A 24,348-nucleotide genomic window follows, 5' to 3' on the forward strand; every position below is an offset into this window, starting at 1 on the left:
GCAAAAGGACAGGATATTAGTAAGTGGTAACAATTCTCTTCATTGGATTTACATAGAATGCACCAGTTTGAAGATAAGCACAAGAAGGGTCTTCTTTTTTGTAGCATGTCCAGAGTGTTGATCTTCTCATGGTACATTCCCAACAAAAAGCTCCTATTTTGGTAGGAATAAGCCAACACCAGACTTCCTTACCTTAGTAGGGAAAGGATAAAAAGGAGAAGACAAACAAAGAAACTTGAAGAAAGAAGAACAAGAAAGGTAACCCTCATTCAACTATACAATTTCGGCATCCCTCAACCATCTTCAGAACCCAAAATCCCAATCATGATTCAACGAAAGAATAGAAGCAATAAATTCCAGAGAGTTGAGCTTGCAAGAGAAAAGAATTTGAAGAAATTAGTCATTGACGGTGACTGAAAGGTGGTAGTAGGATGGTTAGAAAATCCAGAGAATGTTGTTTGGGCTTTTAGGGAGGAAATGAATAAGCTTAAATGGCAAACCGGCACTACGACATTGATGATACCATGGGTTAGAACAGCGAACAAGATGCCATACTCTCTTACTAAGCAAGGGGTTAATAGGGAATTCTTGTATTGGGCACAATTGCAATTTAACTACGCTCTTATTTGGGAGGTGCACCTTGCACCTCTCTTTGGGTTGCTCGTACTGCTTCATGAATGTTGAGTTTTAATAAAATTTCCCATTTACCTATCATCTCTCTCTCTCTCTCTCTCTCTCTCTCTCTCTCTCTCTTCTCTCTATATATATATATATAGAGGTGCACAAAGATCATTTAATTTTGGTAGACGAGCTTATACGCATAAAACAAAATACAAAATAAAATTTTCAAAACATAAGGTTCATATTAAAAAGAACACATATAATAAAAGCAAATAATATAAATTAACAACAATTATAATAAATATATATACATATATGTATATTGTATATTATATTTAGATACACAAAAATTAAAATTAAAAAATTATATGTACATATATACATATATGTACTAACACAGGTACAAAGGCACACTTTGAGGCTTCTACCTCAAAATACATTGAGGCTTGCACCTCGCCTCTGCCTTAGCCTTCTAAAACCTTGATTATAAATACCATTATAGAAACTACATTACATGCCATAAGTAAACAATTCCAAACAGCTAGAATTGACTTGAGTTATATTTTCAGTGATTTAGTTAGTGTTACTTACTTCAACATCATGCAACGAAATGGTCCCATCATCAAGACCTACAGCTATCGCTTTACCATCAGGACGCCAGCAAAGAGCTGTTACGCATCTTCCTACACAACAATTAGAACAAATTAGTACATCCAAAGTACATACATTATATATATATAGATAGAGAGAGAGAAAGAGCAACTATAAATCCACCTATCAGCATAACATCAATCAAGTAAATAGATGGAACACCCAAAACAATCAAAGGGTGAGAAGAAGCCGTACTTCTTCAGCTATAAATCACTTATTAAAATACAATCAAGGCATCAAGTAAGGTCAAGTTGTAATTCTTAAGTATCAAGTAAATATATAGGACACCCAAAAACATCAAATGGCAATAATAGGCTCGTTTCAACTTTGGTCTTGTAAGCCCAACTCAATTCATTCAACCCAAACATAATAGCAATCTTTGAAATGTAGCCTACACCATTCACTAATATTTTTATCGGTTACGCCATTAACTAATTACACTGCAAGGAAAGCAATGGCATCTCATTTGAATCTATCCTTTGCATTAAGAGCTAAAATACCAGAGAAAGTCCATCAATTCAGTAAAATAGTTCGAACATAAAGAAACAGTCCTAGAAATGGTGAAAGAATAAAGTAGGTCATCACCAGGAGAAATCGTCCATAATCTCTGCCAGTTAAAACGATGAAGAAGGATCTTGGAATCTTCTGTGACCATAGCCAATAAATCCTTCTCTGGATTCCACTCTGCGATTTTGATCTAAAAGAGGACGAGGTTAATGGACAAAATTAAGGTGCAAAAAATGAAAAAGAAAAATAATGGAATCTGAACTGAAGCATGTGAAGAACCTGAGAGGCGATTGGTTTGTCGAACTGAAGCTGAAAAGGTATTATCCCTTGCCCCTCGTCGGTTTCCATGATTCAATAGCTTCGAAGCTTTCTACAGGGAGGGATTGAGGAGAAAGGCGACTGAAGAGGTTTATAGACTGTGGAGTGTGGAGAAGAAAGAAACCCAAGGCGGGAATTTTTTTTGGGGGGGTGGAGGGCGGGGACCGGTAAGGTTGCGAGTATGCGTAGAGAATTGGGATTTGCTCGCAACAAATCACGACTCACATCAACCTCACAACGCATCTCAACCGTGGATTGAAACTATCTTATTATGAATGATAACATCAAGTACGAGATGTTCTCAATGCACGGCTTCGATATGCGATACGCGGTAAGGTTGGTATAAGGCGCGATTAGTAAGGAGCAAATCGATCTCAGAAGTAGAGCGATGAGGTCCGTTAGTCTGGTTTTGGACTGAAAGGAAAATCCCTCCGTGTGCACACGATTGTGCGTGGTATAACCGGTTGGTCAGTTGTGTAACTTGTGTTTGGCATTTTTTTGTTAGGTGTTCGGTGCTATGCACCGGTAATAACTTGAATTCGGATTAGCCAAACGCATGGGCCATGAATTTATTATTAGCGTAAAACCTCATCGTTCATTTTACCATGGTTTTTAAAACCGGACCAGATCCGACGGTCGGACCAGAAAAATCGGGAATAAGCTAGGTGACTGGTTCCGGGCTTCCCTAAAACCAGATTTTCCATAAAAATCATTGATCTTGGGTGGTTAATTATTCGAATCGTTTGAACTGTTTGAACGATTTTGACCGGTTTTCATTTTTTAATTATTTTTTTATTTTTTTGTCATAACGGTCCAACCATTCAAATGTAACCGGACCCCTGACCACTTTGGTCTCCAAGTCGGTTTTAAAAAACATGGATTTTACAGCTATTGCGTTTTGTCAAACTTTGCTCTAATAACTTTATCCCTTTATCTCTTTTACTAGAACAAATTGGTTAACACTGAGCCATCCCTCGGTTGGTTTAACTTGTATTAGGCATCGTAACCAGGGGTGATCATTTCAATCCGGCCCAAAAAATTTGGGCTTCGGCCTAGGTTATGTCTTAAGGCCTCAGTCAAATTTGGGCTCTCTTTTTTTTGAAATTGACCGGTTTTTAAAAAATTGTGAATCAAAATGAATCGATTAACTAGTCCACCGGTTTGATTTACCAATTTGGTTCTTTGGTTTTTATATTTACAATATATATTATAAATAAATATATAATATAAGTGCTAAATAGATATTATAATATATTATAAATATGTATATTATATTTTAAATACTACAAATATATATAATTTATTATAAATAGATAACTAAAAATATAATATATTTATGTATAATACATATAAATTTGTAATATATATATATATATATATATATACATATATATTAAATTACTAATTAATCTTAGAATTATTATAATGAATAGTATAAATATATAATCGCCTTCTTAATTATATTTAAAGATTAAAAGTTTAAAAGCTGATCTGATTCTTTGTTAATTTAAGCATGGTTAAAGAGCTCAAGCTAGAGGGTTGAGAATGAATGACTTTAGGTCAGATTTGGATTGGGCTAAACCCACACCGAACTTGATCCATTGGCATCCCTGACCATTGAGACAAAGGTATTTGCGTTTGAAATACCAATGTACTTTATGTGGACAATGAAGACCATCTATTGATATAATAGTTGTGATCTTCTTCCAGATTGCATGGTATATGATTTTTGCTTCATTTTCTTTCTTAACCATATGTTTAAAGCTGAACTCTTTGAATGGGTATTAGGTAGATTTCATTGGTTGATTTGCCATCTGATGACAAGTGGATCAGGCTGCTAGTAGTTCAAACCTGTAGAAGCCTTGAAAGCAAAGGCAGAGCTAGGCATGCGCATTTCATATCTATTTTTTAATGATATATATCATTTCTCAACACTTAACAGCTTCAATGAATGAACCCCAAGGACCTACTGATGTTTTTCAACCGTCCCATAACAATGGATGAGTCTCCTTCAACCTCCATTCTTTAGGCCCAAGGAGTAACCAATCTGTAGACCTTGCAACAAGGATGAAATTTCTCTTATATGATGCAGTGTTTTCAGATCTGAATGGTCGGGCGGTTTGGCTCAGGTACCATTCAGACAACCGATTCTATTTCACCCTTAATCCATTCTTTAGTTAAAAATTGTTGACCTGGTTAGTGACCTATTGTCTGGGCTATCAAACTATTAAACTCATTCGACCTAGACAATGGTTTTGACCATTTTTATTTTATTTTTTAATTTGGAACGGGTTATCCATTCAAGCCGAATGTTTGAACTACTATGGTTCCAATTCTAGGTTGATTTTTAAAACATTGATAAAATGGACTAGATTATGATGCAAACCTGCAACCACCTCTCCCATAAGGTCCCTAGATGCACCTTTTGAAGAATCTGAAGATTATCCTAAATTATAATGTTCAATAATTTAGGAATGTTTTTTTTTCTGAGGTGTCTGTTAAGTATTTCTTAAGAGTTAAAAAGAGTAAAAAGAAACTCAAAACTCATCATCCAATTTGAATTGTTCATTCAGATGGATTCCCAAGACTGCCATAGTTAAGCTGAGAGCTTAAATAGAATGAAGGCCAATAAGCATAATTCAGATTGGGAGTTTACCACGGTTGGATGCAGACCTAGCAATTGGGTTGGGTGTGTCGTGCTCGGGTCGGGTTAACTTTCGGTTGGGTTATTGAATGCTATAACCTAACCCTAATTGACCCATGGGTTAGGTTTAAATCGGGTTGACTTTCAGGTTGGATTATCGAATTCTATAACCTAACTCTAAATGTTCGGGTTAGGGTTGACCCATTGGTCAATACGGGTCATCCCCAAAAAAATAACTGAAATTAAAAAAAAAATAAAGAAAAACTATATGAAAAATGCCAAAATTAAAAGAATTAACTTTAAAAATCCAAATATGAATAAAAAAATTGAACATTTAACAATTTAAAGAGTAAAAACTAAATAGAAAAAGTTAAAGAGTGGAAACTTCTAACAATGCATAAATAGTCCCAATTAGGGCCTATTCGTTTCCTCTTAACTCTTATCTCTTAAGATGAATCTTTTAACTTTAAGAAAAAATTGATTGTTCGTTTCCTCTTATCTTGTGTCTCTTAAAGTGCGATCATACAACTTTTTGTTTTTTAATGATACCCCCAAAAAGGCAAACAGAAACTCTCATATATGGGTCAAAATGGATATTTGATACTTTTCAAAAATCATAATTCAGAACAACATTCTCTCATCCAGAGTTCATAGGAAAGAAAAATTCACCAATACCAATTAGGGTCAGGTCGGGTCGGATCATTCTCACATTTAGGTAGCTGAATATGAGACCTTCACTCTGTTTTCGGGGCGGGGCGGGCAGGGTGGGTTCGCGGGTGGGTTGAATCAACTTTTTTGCCAGGTCTAGTTGGATGCCAATATATAACAGTTAACTTATAGTATTTTTGAGTGGGTATACAAGCCTTGGGCTGTTTGTCATCTTTCTGCATATTGCTCTTAGGGCTGTTGGGAGATGGGATGCCTTTACAATTCGTTATTATGTTGTTGAGAAAAAAGATTATGAAATTTATCTTCATTTACCTGAATTTGAATACCATTCAGTTATGACCACCAAATTGCTTTGATTCTTCTTGTAGGTTTCCATATAATACTTTATCAAAACTTACTATTTATTGATGTTATTTTTATTACTCTTTCACTTTCACATTATTTCCTGATATACATTTCTAGAAAGGGGAATGTAAACAAAAGAGGAGGAGGATGAGAGAGAGATTGAAATTGTTGGTGTTATTGATCATAGGTGATAAGAATAAGATGTTTTTTCTCGGTTACCAATCTTCCTTATGTTTCAAATTAGATGTTATGGAATTAGCACTTCTCTATTTTGTTTGCATAATTGATATATCTTTCTTTATAGTTCTAATTTAGGTCTATTTATGATTATTTTCACCCTTTGTGCAGGAAATAATCTTCGTTGGATTTTGGGAGAAGAAGTGGAAGAAGATTTTATAAACCGATGTTTTGAATAAAACTACATGTTTCTAGGAATAGACGATGAAATTTGTATTAAGGAGTTTATTAATTTGAAACTAATATGTGTTTATGACAAATATTTTGAATGGAAAATGGATGATGAAATTTGTATTAATTAAGGAGTTTATAGTTTGAAACTAAGATGCGTTTATGATGTTTTGATTTTTTTTGTATTTAATTTCAATTTTGATGATTGAAGAGAAAAGAAGTTATTTAAAACAAATTACAACTTTATTTAATAATTGAAAACAATTACAGGTTATTTGGATTTTTGACAAAATTCCAAATCATTTTGAAATGTGAGAAAAAAATTAGAATGTTGTTCAGGTAGGCCTAGAGAAGAGATATACAATTGCTGCTATATGCTTTTTTCTTAGTTTCAATTGCGGTAGTCGTGACTGCCGCTAAAGGCAACATTTATTGTTGCTAAAAAGTTGTGTCAAAATAAAATGCACAGAAAAAAGGCGCCAAACCTATAGCTACATTTATTAAACCCCTTTAGCGACAATCACAACTGTTGCTAAAGATATAACTACCGCTTAAAAATCATTCTTTAGCTATAGTCAAGAATTGCTGCTAAAAGTCTTATTTTTAGCGTTGTATTTTAAGTTTTACCAACAATCATCGAAATGCTGCTAGAATTTTTAGCCACAAATTGGCGACTACCAATAAAATTTTTACCAACAGTTTTGAGAACTCTTAGCATTAGTTTTGATTGCTACTAAAAGTGAATTTTCCTATAGTACACTCAACATTCATACTAATGAGCCATCGTGTTAGTGATAAGGGTGTTTAATTTGCATTAGAATGGACCTATTACAAGCAAAATAGGGTTGCTGTACCGTAGGGATGTCAATTGGATTGGATTTAGTCTAATCAAGCTCAATCCTGCAATGCGAGTCCATTACAAATAGACAAGGTCCAATCCAATCCAATGAATATTTTTTACCATTTTGGATTAGTCCAATTCAATGTTTAGACTATGTTTTAATTTGGGTTGGTTCCAATCCAAACATGGTTCATTGACACCTATTTTCTTATCTTCTATCAATGGACCAGATATATTGGTTCAATTCAACTCAATCTAATATAAATTTATTATAGATGGACCAAGTCCAATCCATCAAATAAATATTTTGGTCCATTAAGTCTGGACTGGTCCAATTCAATTTGTCTTGTTGGTCTGTCCAATCTGTCCAAATTGATTTTGGTTTGAATGTAGTCCATCCAAAATTGGTCCATTAATATTCCTAATTGTACTTGAAGCTTTTTTTTTTTTAACCCCAACTTTTATACCAGGTGGAAGGGCAGCCATCTCAAAATTGTATTAACAATTTGTAGAAAGAAATTGTATTTATAGGACTTAGCCCACCTTGCCCTGGATTCCAACCTTACAAAGCTCTCCTTCACTCTGTGTTTTCAACCCGTTGTTGACTTGGCCAGTCGAACCGTTTGAACCATCACCCAGCCAAGATTCTGGGTCTGGTTTAGTCAAGACCCATTAGACAATAAAAAATCGCAGACTTGGTCAAGAACCATTTGACCCAACCAATTCAACCGTTGACCAGTTCAACCTGGTCACCAGGTCACGGGTTGCACAGTTAATGTATGCAAATTTTCGAAGGTCATAACTTTGCACTCCAATGTCCGACTAGGGTGATTTTTTTATTTTGGGTAGCTTTTCGAGATCTATGCGTCCCAAGGCACCATAGGCACCTTGCCCTGCTATTTTCGCAAAAAAAAAAAAACTTTTTCCTTAAATTGCAATTTTTAATATTTTATAATTAAAAAATTAAAAACTAAGCTAAAAAATATAAATTAAATATAAAAATACATATAACATATCCAAAACATATTATATATATATACACTTAATACATATATATGATGACATGGCATGGTCTGAATCGTTCGACTCGACTGGTCGAACCGATGACCCACAAATCGAAGGTAAAAATAGTTCAACCTCAAGGTCGGATTTTAAAACATTGCCATCACCGACTCAAAGCCAATCCAAAGAAGAAAAAGCTAAACAACCAAAATTTATTTCCATCTAATTCTTGTTGTAGGCAAGCCAAGCAGATCCTCTCTCTCTATATATACCTAATACATATATATGACATGGCATGATCTGAATCTTTCGACCCGACTGGTTGAACCGATGACCCACAACTCGAAGGCAAAAACAGTTCGACATCCATGTCGGATTTTAAAATATAGCCATCACCGACTCAAAGCCAATCCAAAGAAAAAAAAAGGCAAAACAACCAAAATTTATTTCCATCTAATTCTGGTTGTAGGCAAGCCAAGCGGATCCTCATAGAGTAACTTTATAGTGCTGTATGTGAGGCTTGATCATGCAGTATCTGCGTTTTCTCATATCCCTTTTTGCTTTAAAAAGCCGCTTTCTTTGGCCTTTGATCTCTGTGTACTGCGTACATGATGGGAGATGCCAATTAGCCATTTCACGAAAAAGAGTAGGCATGGAAGGACTGAAGGAGAAGAAAAAGTAGAGTACGTCTTAACTCTTAAGAACTGTGATTTGTTCTTCTTTGTATGTAAGTCCTAGAATTCTGCCATAAAGGACCCAAACTACCACTGAAAAAGTCCCACAACGAATTGCAATCACATGAGGAGGTGAGTTTCTATCTACCTAACACTCATACCTCATCTTTAACTTTATTGATACATACTTTTTTGTTTCTTTGAAATTATTGATGGCATGTTCAGATATGAATGAGTTCCTTTCATCTAGAGATTTCTGATCTCCCCTTTCATCAACTCTATATCTTAAAGACCAATGATGTCAATGGGTGGGTTAAGTTAAAAATCCACATTGATCTGACCCTTTGTATCTTGCTTTGAAGTTAGAGAATAAATACGTTCTTAGGGATCTCATCTAACAACTTAAACTTTTTATTGTGTTTAGTTGCAGTGTAATTTATTTGTGCTACTATAATTGCACACGAGTACAAATAAAAATAATGTAAATTTCAGTTTAATTTTATTTTGGATTTTACTTTATTTGGCTTCAGGTTTTATTTTACTTCATTTGTACAACCATCAAACAAAATAAGGTAGAATTTGTAATAAAAATATATCAAAAATTGCACTACCATAATTTTGGCAGTGCAACCAGATGCAAGCCTTAGGTTGAACTTTTTTTTTGTTTTTGCGAGATGGTACCAAAGCCTATTTGACCAAGTGGTCAAATGTTCAATCCTCGCCAATTCCATAACTCACCAAGTAGCTTGTTTGACCAGAAGCTACAAGAACGTAACCAGCACTCAAGCCCTACTCCCTAGCACTCAAATCCTAAATACAACCTTAAACCATTTAGTTATCCTACTTATTGTGATAATAAGTGAAATAAAATAACTTTTATTAAATTTAATATCCACATGCAATACAAATAAATTACGTATTTATGTTTAACAATTCTAACTAAAAATTAAAAAAAATAATATTTTATAAATTAATAATAATTTATCATGGCCACATTAAAATAAAAAAAAAACGATTTCACTCAAAAAGTTTATACAAATAAATATTAATAATATAATAACTATTTTAATATATTTTAATACTTAAAATTTATAAATTTGCAAATGATATGTATCTTAAAATTTTTATATATTTTTAAATTATTAATTAACATTTTAATTTACATTAAATAACAACATGTTTTTTATTTACAGAAATAATTATTTACAAAGCATTCGAGAATATAATATTAAATTGAATATATCAAATCTATAATCTACATTTATATCCAAAAATAATTTTTTAATTTCAGAAAAAAACTATATAAATAAAAGTATTAATAATGAAGTATAATTTTAGCATTTAAAGTTGATTAATTTGCATATGATATGTATATTAGAAATTTTAATAAATTTGATATATTATAAGTTGATATTAATTGATATTTCACTTTACATTTGAGAATTTAATATTTGATTGACATTTTTATTAATGTAAAAAAGTAAAAATAGTAAAATAAAGAATAAATGATATAATAAGTAAAATATAATAGGCACATATGTTTTGTGTTTTGGACTCTTGATTGATGTATTATCAATAAAATTGTATGATATCTATGCATCCCGCTATACAAATTGTAATATATTGTTTAATATGCATCAATAAAATATACACTTTCTATGTATTTAAATATTATTTATGACTATTTGGCCTTAAATTTAGTGTTACTAATGTATTTATGATTTTTTGTTACATTTTCTTAATATATATATATATATATATATAAGAGTTTCCATATTTTTATTCATATCTATGCATTTCAAAATGTATTTATATTCATATGTGATTGTCTGAAACAATATTTGAGACTAATGTATTGCCCATAAGAAATTCTAAATAAGGCAAAATCATTGGCATGCGAAAATTTTGAATGAAAATACTTAAACATTGACAGACTAGTGAGTTTGTTAGATACCATACCTTAATTTCCTATACATTAGCAGGACTCGTAAATAAAATAAAAAGAAAATTTCTTTTTCTAAACCATTATTAATTACTGCAGTTACCAACTTCGGTTCAATGTGCAGACCATTATCCACGATCCAGTGTTTGATCAAAGCGGTAGTCAAATCATTGAACCAGCCAAACAAATAATAATTAGGGTAAATGGATAAAACTTCCTTTGAAGTTGTTGACCATTGTTCAAACTTCAAATCTTTCCTAAACTTTGGTAAACTTTTTGGAACAGTTGCAAGTAGACCCCCGAGCGTATGTTAAAATCCTCCGATAAGAGTTATAAAAGTGTCCAAAATACCCATGCATTTATTTTATTCATATAAATAGTTATCCCAAACTTTCCCAATCTCTTTTCAGAAATTGATTTATTTTTCCAAATTTACCCTTCATATTAATTGCTAAAATTTAAATTCTGTTTTTTTTTTGTTGTTCATAAAATTTTACCATAAAAACCAGCCTTAATAATAACTGCATGGGTATTTTGAATATCTTCTTCCCTCTTATTAGAAAGGATTTTAACTAACAAAAAGAGTATATTTACAAATGTGTCAGAAAATTTAGAGATGATTGTACAATTACCAAACTTGAGGGGAGGTTTCAGGAAGGGTGAAAAACTTCAGGGTATTTTCAGCAATTTACCCTAATAAATATTATAGAAAAAGAACACAATTAACCTTTCACTGTCTTTATTTTGACTTTGCAAAGCCGATATTCATTTCTTTAATGAAGGATTGTGGGTTGAGCGTGGTACTCTTAACAGGTTTTTCGCTCACTTTGGCTCTTCTACGTGTCTCGCATATTCGCGTTCCTATAAAAGGACTTGGCCAGTGCCATCTCCAATTCCACCTTCTTGTAATCACAGAGAGAGAGAGAGAGATGATGGAGACTGGGATGCTGAAGATAGAGGCTCTTCTAAGGCTCTTCACCGTGGGACTCTTAGTTCTAACAGCTTGCCTGGTCGGAACCGATAAGCAAACTAAGACTGTCTTCTTCTCCCTTGAGAGGAAGGCCACTGTCAAGGATTTGGACGCTCTCGTGTACTCTCTGTCTCTCTCGCTCTCTGTCTTTCTCTCTTTGTGTTATTGGGTATTCTAAGTATCATGGATATTTTCTTGTTAATGTAATCAAATATTGGTCTGAAATATGATGCTCCTGTTTTTCTTTTTGTTTCCTGTCTTTTTCTCTCCCCAGGATATTGATGATTGTGGAAACTGTTGTTGCTTTCTATCATCTTCTTCAACTTGGAAAATGCTTCTTCTTTCCTCGGTTCAAGGAAAACAAAGCTCTGCCTTATTCAACCCAGGCATGGGTTTTTTTCTTCTTAGACCAGGTAAATCCTATACTACGTTCATAATCTCATTTGACTTTGATGCATATATACCACATCCATCTCTCTCTGTGTTTTCTGTGTGTGTGCGCGCGCAAGGCAGCTGCCCTGTTTGCTGTTAGTCAGTCTCTACTGCACCATAGAAGATTTCTGAACATTGGGACTTATCGTATGTAGCTGTAGACAGATGGGTGCAGTTTCCTTGAAATTAAGTAACCAATTTGAAATCTGACAAAGCATGCATATAAGAAAACAAACATTGAAGCCAGGAAGCTAGTTGTAGGTTAATTTCCATGGAAAATTTGAAGAATGTCTACATCCAAGATTATTGTGATAGACTGGAAATTAATGATTGGGATATGATCAAGCAATATACAAGCTTTGGAATTAGATTTGCTTGGACCAAGTAGTGCTTAATGAAGTTGTGGTTTACCCAAAAAAAAAAAACAAAAAAAAAAAGTGCAAACTAACCTATAAATTAGAGCTAGGCAAACTCATAGCTGAAAGACTAGTATTAATTGGGTCTGGTTTGAAATATAAAATTGAGATCCCTTTGATAGAATACTCGTAAATGATTGAAACAATGACCAATGCTATAAATCTCAATCACCATCACTAAGATAAATTATATATATATATATATATATATATATATACTAGTAAAAGTGCACGCTTGTTGCACGTGACGTGACAGTGTATATATTGTAGTTCAACTCAAAGACTTAACTTCAAATGCTCTTATACTTTCTATCAAAGTTTTCAACATGCTGTTGAACCATAAGGTTGGATCTATTGATTTGTAGCTGAAGAACATGTTTTCATCTATTGAATTTTTGGTACCCTTTTTTTTTTTTCATTTTATAAACCATCAAAATATTGATGGTTCAAAAAAAATATGGGATTTTATTTTGAAGCAAAACCAACTTGTTTTTGCTTGTTAAAACAAGAAGACATGTCTTTTTTTTTCTGATTTGCATATTTTAAAAATAAAAGAATACAAAAACATTCATGTTGTAGAACACTCCCTAAATTGCTTATAATTGGATTTTGATTGCCCTTGTGAAAATCATTTTTTCTATGGAGTGCGATAACCTTTTTTTTTAAGGCACTAATATCACCCTTATTGAAAAATGATAGCATATATGCTTCTGCCCTTTTGACAATTATAATCTCCATATGAGTGAGAGAGAGAGAGGTCTCCCTTTGGACTTGGATAATAAATAATAATCCCCCTCCTTTCTTGGCCCAATAAGTGGGCCTTGTTAACACTCCTTACCAATCAATGGACTACCTTTTAAATGAGATGTAGCCCAAGAGTTGTAGAAAAGCTTATTATATCCTCGTTTCTATTGACAATCAGAAATGATGTGAGCCCATACTTCTTCCATCCTTGGTTGATCTTCATCTTTTAAAACTTGAGCCCACTTCGAGTAAAGACTCTTAAATGAATTTTATTCGAGGCACTAGTCAAGAATGCTTATTGAGCTTATCTTCTTGGAATGGATGGTCAACTAGTTAACTCTGAGATCTACTTTGATGGCAATTGTCTATATACAGACTAAAGGAAGAACCTTCAACTATTAAGTGATTAACTGATCATTGATGACGATCCCACTTGCTAAAAACATCAAATTGGTTCAAGTGCAACGACCTTCAGCTATTAATGTCTCCAACTACTATTGGAAGTAAGGTTTTAAATTTCGGAAATTTTGTCCATTCCAGACTCAGGATTTGAAATTAAAGTATAAAAAGCTTTGAAATATGGAATTATTATAATATTTTATAAATATTTTACAATAATATGAAATTTCAGATAATTATGTCCAAATTCCAATTCCCAAATTTTCAAAGAACCTTCTAAATTTTCTCACAATAAATGCACTTCAAACCATGCTTGAGGGGGGCCTAATCCGAAGATGTCAATAGATTGGGTTTCGTATCAAACCAAACCTGATCTGAAATAATTCCAATCGAAACCTGACCTCACTAAACAGAGATGAAATACCAAATCCTATCCGTCCCACATATAATACACCTATGCTCAACCAAGGTTATACATACATACATACACAGGCTTGGCTGGGCTATTACACGCATGTGCCACGTCGTGCTGTGCTGTGCAGGTGTGTCTTGGCCCTTGGGCAGCCCCTTCTCTATCTAATTATTTTTATTCAAAAGAAAATAAAAAAAAATAAAAACGTTCACCTATGCACTTAGGGCCCAACCCTAACCTAATAGGGTCAATGCGAGTTTACCACTTAACTCCTCTCACTTGCATTTCCCATGAAGACTTCATCTAAGAGCCCATCAATTTAAATTTTTTTTTTTAACTTGAAAATTGAATTTTGTGGTGGGAACAGGTTTTGGGATTTTACAACTTGGGAATGGGTAAGATATGGTATTAGGCTTACAGGAGTAAATGGATTGGAACATGATATGGTCCCATTCGAGATCCAATCCTATTTGGTTAAATTTGGATCACCCTTGTTTGAATTTTCAGATCGGATCGGATTTGGATCATCTCCTATCCAATTCGAGAAGATCTGATATGATATATATTATATATTTATAAACATATATATAAATATATATATATTTAGAATTTGGCCCCTTAACTACCCTCCTCGATCCCTGCAGAACCAATCAGGATGTGACACCTTTTCCCAATAAAGATGCATCGAAGAACATTGATATTCGTGTATATACATGTAGCGTCTACAGCATGAAGTAACTAGGGAACTAACTAACATCTTGTCCTCATTGCATTACAGACGGTGACCTACATTAGCTTTGGAGCAACCATAGCTGCAGCTCAGGCCTCAGCATTATCAGTAACTGGAGCAAGTGATTTCCAATGGATGAAGGTGTGCAACATATACACTAGGTTCTGCATTCAGATCGGAGGGTCTCTTTTCTGTGGCCTCGTCGCAGCGCTCCTGATGAGCATTGTTTCGTCGATTTCAGCCTTCAATTTGTTTAGACTCTACTCCCCGAAACAATTCTTCGCCCTCAAAGGCTGACGAAATTCAGACGAGAATTGTCACAGTTGTTAATTTCCAGCCTGCTTTCTTGTTTCTAACTGTATATTTGAAGCTGTTGCATCGATCCTTCAAACAGCTTTATTTATGAGAGTTCGTTGTCTGCAACTATAAATATAGGTGGGTTACTGGCCATTACAGTGTTTGCGAAAATTTGGTGATCTCTGTAGCTAGGGTCAAACCAACGAGTCAGGCAAGTTAATTGGTTCACAAGATGCCATTACCTGTAATGGTAAAATCTCGGGTTGGCTGCTTTAATCCACTGAAAGGCCCGGTTCGCTTTTTTGATAAGTTATTTAGGCTCCGTTTGGCAACGTCATGCAAGAGCATTCTTCCTGTTTTTTGGGAGAGAGAGAGAAATGAGCCATTCGCGAGTGACCGAGTGAGAACAACAGCAACATGAGAAGAGCACGCGGTTTACACGTCTTACATTTAGTTGCTTACATGTGTGTGCGGTTCTCAAGTGCGAATAGGGTTAAATCAGAGATTTTGCTCAAATAAACTCAAGCCCTATTCGGTCTCTTCTCCATTGGGGTTCCAATGTGGCAATGCCTTTCTTCAATTCCTTCCACTGCCACATATTACCAAGGTTCCTATGTATTGGTAGAGGCGTATGAGTACTTAAATCACACATTTCTCTATTTTTTTTTTTTTGCAAAATTTGGTTTTTGGGCTTTTTTTTATTAAAAAAAGGGGGTTCCTAAAAATATCAAAACCCCAACAATACAATAGATACACCTGATATGGGGCGTATCATATTGAAACTTTAAACCTTGCATATTATATGCTATAGGGTGAGCATGGTTCAACACTAAGTCAAAAGATTGGTGAGCAATAGTCCACCTCCCTCCCACAACTTCTCTGGCATTAGGTATTCCCTTTTTTGATACTATTAGATTTCTTAGTTCATTTTATTGATTTTGGTGAACCCAAGAACTGTTAGTTCTCATTTTACTGATTTTATTTTTTGATGTGAGTAGGGATTATCTATTTATAGCTAGATGTTTGTGTTTTAGTTGGATGAAACTTCTGGGATTGTCGGGATGGGATCCTCCGCTGAGGTTTTTGAAATAATTACTATTCCCCAGTGGAGTTAAGTTCCTGATCCATGTAAGACACTCCTTGGTTGTGTTATATGTCATGCGTGGCACTTACCTGGCTGGATAGAGACGATGGCTGCCACTGCCACATGGAATTCTTATCCAATTCGACCATGACATAATTATGTCCATACTATGGAGTCAGGGACAAAAACTGCCTTGTACTTTAATTTGCAACAAATACTCCATGAACTTTTATGTTGTGAACTTGTGATAAATACCCCTCGACCGTTAAGCCAGATGATAAAAGACATTAAATTACTAAACTGTCCCATTAAACCTTCTCTATCTTCTTTTTTGGCAATTTTTCTTAAAACCTATATGACCTAAAAATACCTTTCGTCAGGCATTAAATTTCCACCTTTGGATGTACAAGGCGCAAGTATTTGTCTTCTAGAATTTGCCAAATGTCGAATTGGGATTCCGTGACAAAAACTCCTTTACTCTACTCTTATAGACTTCATTTCTATGAACTTGTCAAAGAAATGGCATTGCCTTGTATCTTTTCGGGCAATGGTTGAGCAGGAAGAAGGAAATTTGGTTGATAGAAACCATCAAACATCTCTCGAGTCTCGACAGACTATTCAAAAGCACAACTCCCGTCTTTGGGCTTGTTGTAGGCGACACCCAGTTCAATTGATCTGACTGCCTCGTCAATATGCCACACTGCTGTAACCATCTGGTCGATCATAAGATTGACAAAGCTCCTAATCGACTTAATGGCATGTCGCAGTACCGTAATAAAATGGTTTGGATTCAAGCCCGACAAGTGCAGATAATCTAGAACAGATAAAGGTCCACTTGGATTTAGCTTCCACTCAAGCAATCTGTTGTCTATCAGACTCTTCTAATTTATCTCTCAGAAGTCTCAAGAGATTTTTTCGCTCTTGAATTTCAGCCAACAATGGTGTAATCTCAGAAGAAGGATCAATAATCTGCTTCTTTAAGTAAAATTGTTTTAGTTCGGAGAGATGCTTCAGCATTGCTAGCAAAGAGCATCGCAAGGAAAGTCTCCACGGCTGCTCTATTCTGAAGTTGAGACCCCATCTTCATAAATTAAAGATAAAGGTAATTTGGGCATTTAAAAAAATTTAAACAGTTAGATAAAAATCTTTTTCCAAGTTAATTAACGGAATACTGACGAACGAGGGTCTTTGTCTAACGGATAAAGTTTATAGGGCCTTATCGCAACTTAAAGTAGAGGGATCTTTGTCACTGACCCCATATAACAGGGGGATTTTGTAATATACCGTTGTTGTGTATGGGTACTGGGCAATTTCAATAGTCGAAGGGAGTGCTGCGACTGCGAGCTTATGAAACTCGGTTCTTTTGCCCTTGGGGCTTGGATGCTCCTTTTTCATTCCAAACAAACTCTAATGGGAGCGAACCCTATTAGTTTACAGGAAAAGGACTTCTAAGTTTAATGGGTATCAGTTAATTCCGTAAGATTTCATTGCTAAATCGGTCGGTCGATTACCAAACTGCAAAGCAACAACGAATGCATTCAAAGGAGAATGATTCCCAGACACTCTTCCTTTCAATGCCCACCAAGGTACGTTCGTTCAATCTTAAGTTCTTATCTCAGTTCCAGTTCATCAAACTTGTCTTCATTCATCTCTCGGTCCTTCTGCTCTGAAACCTCGGTTGACGGTGAAGACGTGGACAGAGTGTTTGGTATTGTCAATAACGCTTCTTCAAGTCAGAACTTGAAGGAGTCTCTGAAAGCGACTGGGATCTTTCTGTCCAGTGGTTTGATTGATAAGGTCCTGAAAAGGATCAGATTCAGCCATGGAAATCCCTTGCAAGCTTTGGAATTCTTCAATTATACTGCAAAAAGAAGTGGGTTTTACCACACTGCATTTTCATACGATACTATGCTTTATATCTTGGGGAGAAGCCGGGAATTCGATAAAATATGGGAGGTTTTGGTCGAAATGCGTCGGAAAGATCGTTCTTTGATAACAACTCGTACTGTTCAGATAGTTCTGGCCCGAATTGCTAAGGTTTGTTCGGTTCGCCAGACCGTTGAGAGCTTTAAGAAGTTCAAAAAACTTGTTCCTGAATTTGATACCAATTGTTTTAATGCGTTGTTGAGGACATTGTGTCAAGAGAAGAGCATGACGGATGCACGAAACGTGTATCACAGTCTCAAACACGATTTCCGGCCAAACTTGCAGACATTTAATATACTCCTTTCAGGGTGGAAATCATCAGAAGAAGCTGAAAGTTTCTTTGAGGAGATGAAGCAAATGGGTGTTAGGCCTGATCTTGTCTCGTATAACTGTTTGGTTGATGTTTACTGTAAGGATAGACAAATGGAGAAAGCATATAGAGTGGTTGATAAGATGAGGGACGAAAACATTTCCCCAGATGTCATCACATATACGAGTTTAATTGGGGGGTTGGGATTAGTTGGTCATCCTGATAAAGCTACGTATATTTTGAAGGAGATGAAGGAGTATGGTTGTTACCCTGATGTTGCAGCATATAATGCTGCTATAAGGAACTTCTGCATTGCAAAGAGGCTTGGGGATGCCTACAAGCTGATGGATGAAATGGTTGGTAAAGGATTGAATCCGAATGCAACAACTTACAACTTGTTCTTTCGGTGTTATTATTGGTCAAATGACTTAAGAAGCTCATGGAATTTGTATCAGAGAATGATGGAGAGTGGATGCTTTCCAAACACACAGTCATGTATGTTTCTAATCAAATTGTTTCGAAGGCAGGAGAAGGTGGATATGGCTCTTGAGCTGTGGAATGACATGGTGGAGAAGGGCTTTGGATCATATACTTTGGTGTCAGATGTATTGTTTGATTTGCTTTGTGATATGGGGAAGTTGGAAGAAGCTGAGAAATGCTTATTGCAGATGGTTGCAAAGGGACAGAAGCCAAGCAATGTTTCCTTTAGGAGGATCAAAGTGCTCATGGAATTGGCTAACAGGCACCAAGCCCTTTCAAATTTGTCAGAGAAGATGGCAGCGTTTGGACCCACTGAAACAACATCCAGACCCACTGTTGTAATTGAATCAGATTATTATAATATATAATTGTTCAGAATGACCCTGTATGAGCATGCATCAAGCATTTGCTGATTTAACTTCTCCGTGCTTTTCATTTTTGGGTAAAAGAGAGACTCAAAAAGTGAAACATTTCCTAAACCATCTGAACCATATAACAATATCTTTTAAAATGTAGAATGGTAGCACTAGATTGACATTCTTGCTTATTGACTAGTTGAATTTTTTTTCTTGCTGATATCTTCTTGAGAGTCTTTTTTTTTATTAATATTTGGTGGCCCATGGGGAATTGTAAGTTACTTCTTGTTACAATTTTATGTTTGACAAAGGCGCAATTGGCATATTTAAGAAACATGTCTTATTAGGTGGCATTTTTTTTTCTATATTCATAAGGAACTTCATCCAACCAGCATAATGTGCTTTACAAATACTGGATATTTATTTTTATCCACTGATATGACTGACTAGTAATATATTGGAAAGCAATGCATGCGAGCCCCACTAAAGTAATTGATTGGCTATAAACAAACCAGACTCCTAGATTTTTCTGTAGAGGAGACCTTTACCTGAGGATGCTCATCTGAGTGGATGGAATCAAGCTTGGAGCCATTCAAGGATCTGAAAACGATGATCAAGAATCTCAGCCTTTGAAGGACCACAGTGGAATGTCACCTACTCCATTGCCATCAGGGAGGCCTGTATTGTTGTTCACTTGTGATTTTCCTCTGCGTGCAACAAATTTTTGATTCTATTACTCAATTGTTATTGTTCTTCTGGGTGTAGTTTGCCCCTCTCCAAGTTCCTTATGCTCATTTGCTGTTTCAAACACAAAGCTTCTCTCTGTAACTCTGCAATCTCATTTTCGACACAGGTCCTCTCTATTTAAATGGATTTTCCAAGCTTGCCTCCAATTGGTAAGTTATGGGGATGCTCTCTTGAATCCAACAATCTATAATTCTTCACTTGTTATTCTTTCTCTATTTTGTTTGATTTTTTTCTAAGTCTGTTGATTGCATGTGGTGATAAGTTGTATATGGATTTGAGTGTGAAGATCATTTAAGCATTGCTTTGACCATTCAGTATACTTAAAACCACTTGTAAAATTTAGAACATAACATTTCTTATCAGTTTCTTCAGTGGCTGTTGTTCCTCTTAGCCAATTTTCATGCTCATTTAATTTTTCTTCATTTTTTTATCTAGGTTGTGTCTGGTTTGCTTTAAACCAAGAGAGAAACAGAACTTAGGAATTTTCCCTTGGCTTTCTGTTTCTCTCTTATTTTCCATCAAAGCAAACATAGCCTTATGGTAAGAAGTTATAGATTTCTGCAATATGGGATTGGATAAGTTTGGTGCTGTAGTAAGATTCATGTAGACTATGGTTTTGCAACTGATACATTCATGTTGACCACGGTTTGCACCAAAATTTCAGAACTTATTGTTGTGTTCTAAATCTAATTCATTGGATCGGTTTTTTTCTCTTCTTTTTTTTTTTTATTCTGCTCCAATATAAAAGTACTACACCTGCTCCTAATTAGTTATATAGCTGGGACCAACATTCGGTAATGGCCTTTACTGGATTGATCTGTTCTTGTGTAACCTCCAAACCCTATTTTGTTCTTTCTTCTTCAAGTGAGTTCTCTTCTATTAAAGCTAGATCTGAAGTACTGATAGTCATTCTCATAAACAAATTGATTGATTATGTTGATCAGCTTCACTTCCTCATAGTAATTAGTCATATGAAGCTATTTACAGTTTTCTGTGAGATGGTGACTTCACAAAGCACAACAGACTCTTCCAACAGCAATTCTGCGATGCAATTATTCATAGAGCCCTCTGGAATCATATTTTTGGGCACAGGACTATTGAAGGTATCCCATGCAGAAGTTGCCTCACCATCCACTGAAGGCATGTCTGGTTTGATTTTTGAAGATTTCATTTTAGCCAGGTTTTCTTGTTAAAAGGTGAAAGTAGTCCAGATTGGCAACTTTCTGCAACATTAATTTCTTTGATGCTACTATACTTCAATTGTTGTCTCTCATTGGCTTTTACAGGTTTGCTCAAAAGCAGTTGAAACTGGTAAAAAGAACAGAAGGTTTAATACAAGTATTCTTATTTGCTATCTGAAGTCCTCTGGAAAATGTTACATTCTAATAGATACTGGGAAGTATGTATTCAGTTGGGCTAGTATATCTTCTTGCATTTCTATTGGAAGTTGTTAGCTTTCATGCCATTTTTCTGTTGAGGTTTTGAACACCGTAACTGGCCTAAAACACAACTTTCACTTTGCGATGAGAAAAGAGATCTTGACAGGGCTAGATGACCTTGGGAGATTTTACCTGCTGCTCATGAGATAGGGGTGCGTATGCCACTATTTAAGGAATTGAAAGATGAACAGGTGGAGTTCTTTAGGGAGAGGTTTGCTGGAAGTCAAACTGATTGGATTTTGAAGGCAGAGGCTGAAGTGAACAAGGTCGCTTCTTTTCAGTCGAATAAGAGTTTAATTGAAGTCTGTGAATGGGTTCCACACAAGGCGATTGCTAATCCTGACTCCCCTGATAAATCTAACCCCAGATTTAATCAGCAAAAAAGAAGTAAAGAAGGGTGAAGAAGTTTCATATCAGGATTAGGAGAACTTTTCTGATGATAGTGACTCTGATTCTTGAAAGCTCAAGTATAGGCAACATGGAGGATAGTGAAAAGTATAGGGCCCTATAACTGGAGAGCTTTAACACAGAATTGATTTTCCCAAATGAAGAGGATTTTATTGGTGAGAAAAGTGAACAGATGGGCAGCAAGACTGAGATATTCTCTTGCACGAAGCCTTCAAACTTGCTACAAGAATGTCAAGTGAAGAACCAATCTTATTTCCCTTTAGATGAAGGGGCGTCACCAAGTGTGGAACAATTGATTGCTTTATGGTCCACAGTACAAGAGTCAAGCCAGAAGCTAAAAGAGAATGGGCCAGATAGAAAGGGTAGAACAGAGTAATCTGAATATTATTCAAGTAAAAATGTTCAAGTTGATAAACCTTCTGAGCAAAATCCTGTCAGATTTGATTGTGGTGCTGGTTCTGTTCCAGACAATTTGTGTGTCACTGTCGAGTACCTGCCCAAGGTATGTTAGTTTAGTATTTGTAACAGATGCACCAGAGTCCTAGCTGTTACTTTAGTATCTTGGATCGTAATGAGAAAGGAGGGGAAGTAGGGGTTGGCATGAAAGTCCAAGTAGATGCAGGAGAATAGATGGATAGGGATTGTGGAGAAAAAAATCTGGCAGATGATCTGTGAGTTCTTTGAAGAATTAAAACAGAAAGAGATAGATGAAGAAGAAGCAAGAAACAAAAAGGAGGAAGGTGATTCTGAAAAGGGGGTAAGATGAAATGAGGGTAAGGAGAATTAGAAAGTGAAAAAGAAGAAGAGCCACTAGTGGGTTTGGCATGGAAGATGGGTCTTGAAGCAAAGGGCACAAAGAAGTCAAGGTTTATTAAAGGAAAAGTTTGGAGAAAGGAACAAGAAGGAAAAACAAGATGTCTGTGGTTGAAAGATTAAAATTAAATGTTCAGAGCTATTTAGAATTTAGTATTGGGGGGGAGGGGGGAAGAAGAAAAGGGGCTAAGTAGGTATTAGGTAGGAGTGGGAAGAGATTTCAGTTAAGATAGATGAAGATTGTCAACCAGAATGTGAGCGGATTGGGGAGTGTGAGGAAGCAAAGGGTAATTAGAGATCTTTTAAGGAAGGAGAAACTGGATATTGTGATTTTAGAAGAACCGAAGTTGGCAAACATAGAAGACTAACTAGAAGTTTTTAGAGATTGGGGGGTGTTAGTAGGTCTTTGACACCAGCGTGGGTGGGGGGGGGGCTTTGAGCAATATAATTACCTTGTGGAAAAATGTAGTGGAATGTGTAGAAGAATTCATTGGGAGGTTTTCATTGTCATTTGAGCTTAGAGATGTGGAAGATCCCTACACTTGGGTCCTAAGAAATGTTTCATACGAGGAGAGATGAATTGCGAGAGGAGTATATGCAATTAGAGGTCTTTGGCATGACCCTTGGTGTTTGGGTAGTGATTTCTATGTGACCAGATTATCTTATAAAAGTAAACCTCACCAGTGGATCACTACTAGTTTGAGGAACATTAATTTCCTCATAGACTTTTGTGAGTTGAGGGAGCTATCTTTGCTTTAGGCTAGCTTTATGTGGTCCAATTACCAAACCTACCCAACCTGGTTAACATTGGATAGATTTCTCTTCTTCCTTGATTGGGAATCCCCTTTCAGGTTTGATAAGATGTGGTTAACCCATCTTGTGTTCCTATAGAATGTTGAAGAGATGTTGAAGGAAGAAATAATGGGTTTAAAATGGAAAGGAATTCAATTTCATAAGAGACTACAAAGATTGAAAGCTGGAACAAAAGAGTGGAATGGGGACCCTTTTGGAAGGTTAGGACTATGGTTTAAAATGTCCCTAATTTCCCTAATATTTCCACGACATATTTCCAATTCCTTGGGTAGCGACAAAATTTTACCGGAATCAACATTTCGCCAACGAACACTACCAAACCTATGTGGAGTACAAGAGATAGTACCCATGACATATTTCCATTTTCACTTCCATGGGTAGCAACATGTAATTTTACTAGAATTGACATATTCCTTTTGAACACTGCCAGTACTATGTGGAGTACAAGAGATAGTATTATAACATAAGTTGGTGACAATATTGTAGATATGTGAAGTAACAAGTTATTGTCCACCTAACTTACATGATTACAGCTTTGAGCTAGCTCAATATTCATTTCAAACATGAACTCGAATAACAGTTTTTGTTCCTGTAGTAGATTATTTGGTTGATCTGTTACAACAATTTACACTTTCTATGAGTTTAAATTTTGCTTTAACTAATTCTATCATGAAGTTCTAAAGCTTAAGGTTTACAAGGCAACTTCAGAACATATTCTTTTGTCTATAATCCTAGTTAGTTTTGTTTAATAATTTGGAACAAGAAAATAATTTAAAAAGGCATGCCTATGCTTCTTTTGTCATTTCATAAAATATCATTCTACATTTTGCATATTTTACAATGTTTCCACCATGTGTATAATTGTTACAATATTTCCATACGACATTTTCGACATGTTTCTTATATTTGGATAACCAACATTTCCACCGACATCGACATTTTAAACCTTG

The 24,348-nt window shown here is 35.3% G+C and overlaps 3 protein-coding genes across 5 annotated transcripts in view; 2 read left to right on the forward strand and 1 right to left on the reverse strand.

The window, feature by feature from the left end:
* The window catches only part of APC4 (Transducin/WD40 repeat-like superfamily protein), a 107,789-nt gene extending 105,451 nt beyond the window's left edge, over nt 1–2,338 (reverse strand). The window contains exons 1-3 of one of the 2 annotated variants that reach the window (XM_088969351.1): nt 2,059–2,338; nt 1,858–1,969; nt 1,213–1,304 (exon numbers count right to left, since the gene is read on the reverse strand). In XM_088969351.1, the coding sequence (XP_088825477.1) occupies nt 1,213–1,304; nt 1,858–1,969; nt 2,059–2,127 (273 nt within the window). In that variant the 5' untranslated portion in view covers nt 2,128–2,338. The remainder of the gene's footprint in view (nt 1–1,212; nt 1,305–1,857; nt 1,970–2,058) is intronic. The other variant, XM_088969352.1, reaches the window with a different exon arrangement.
* Nucleotides 2,339–11,511: 9,173 nt separating this feature from the next.
* Nucleotides 11,512–15,193, forward strand: LOC148869989 (CASP-like protein 2C1). 2 transcript variants are annotated; one of them, XM_088972227.1, is made up of 3 exons: nt 11,512–11,721; nt 11,867–12,005; nt 14,774–15,193. In XM_088972227.1, exons 1-3 carry the CDS (start codon nt 11,552–11,554, stop codon nt 15,020–15,022), a joined length of 558 nt encoding a protein of 185 aa, XP_088828353.1. In that variant the 5' UTR covers nt 11,512–11,551; the 3' UTR covers nt 15,023–15,193. The 2 variants fall into 2 exon arrangements, with proteins under 2 accessions (XP_088828353.1, XP_088828354.1); XM_088972228.1 differs by having other exon boundaries at nt 11,516–11,712.
* Nucleotides 15,194–17,414: 2,221 nt separating this feature from the next.
* Nucleotides 17,415–19,400, forward strand: LOC148869990 (Pentatricopeptide repeat (PPR) superfamily protein). Its single transcript, XM_088967296.1, has one exon. It carries the CDS (start codon nt 17,655–17,657, stop codon nt 19,188–19,190), a length of 1,536 nt encoding a protein of 511 aa, XP_088823422.1. The 5' UTR covers nt 17,415–17,654; the 3' UTR covers nt 19,191–19,400.
* The last annotated feature ends 4,948 nt before the right edge of the window (nt 19,401–24,348 follow it).

The sequence above is a fragment of the Nelumbo lutea genome, chromosome 2 (assembly GCF_056320005.1).
Source record: "Nelumbo lutea isolate HS-2025 chromosome 2, American lotus-T2T, whole genome shotgun sequence".
Taxonomy (NCBI): Eukaryota; Viridiplantae; Streptophyta; class Magnoliopsida; order Proteales; family Nelumbonaceae; genus Nelumbo; species Nelumbo lutea.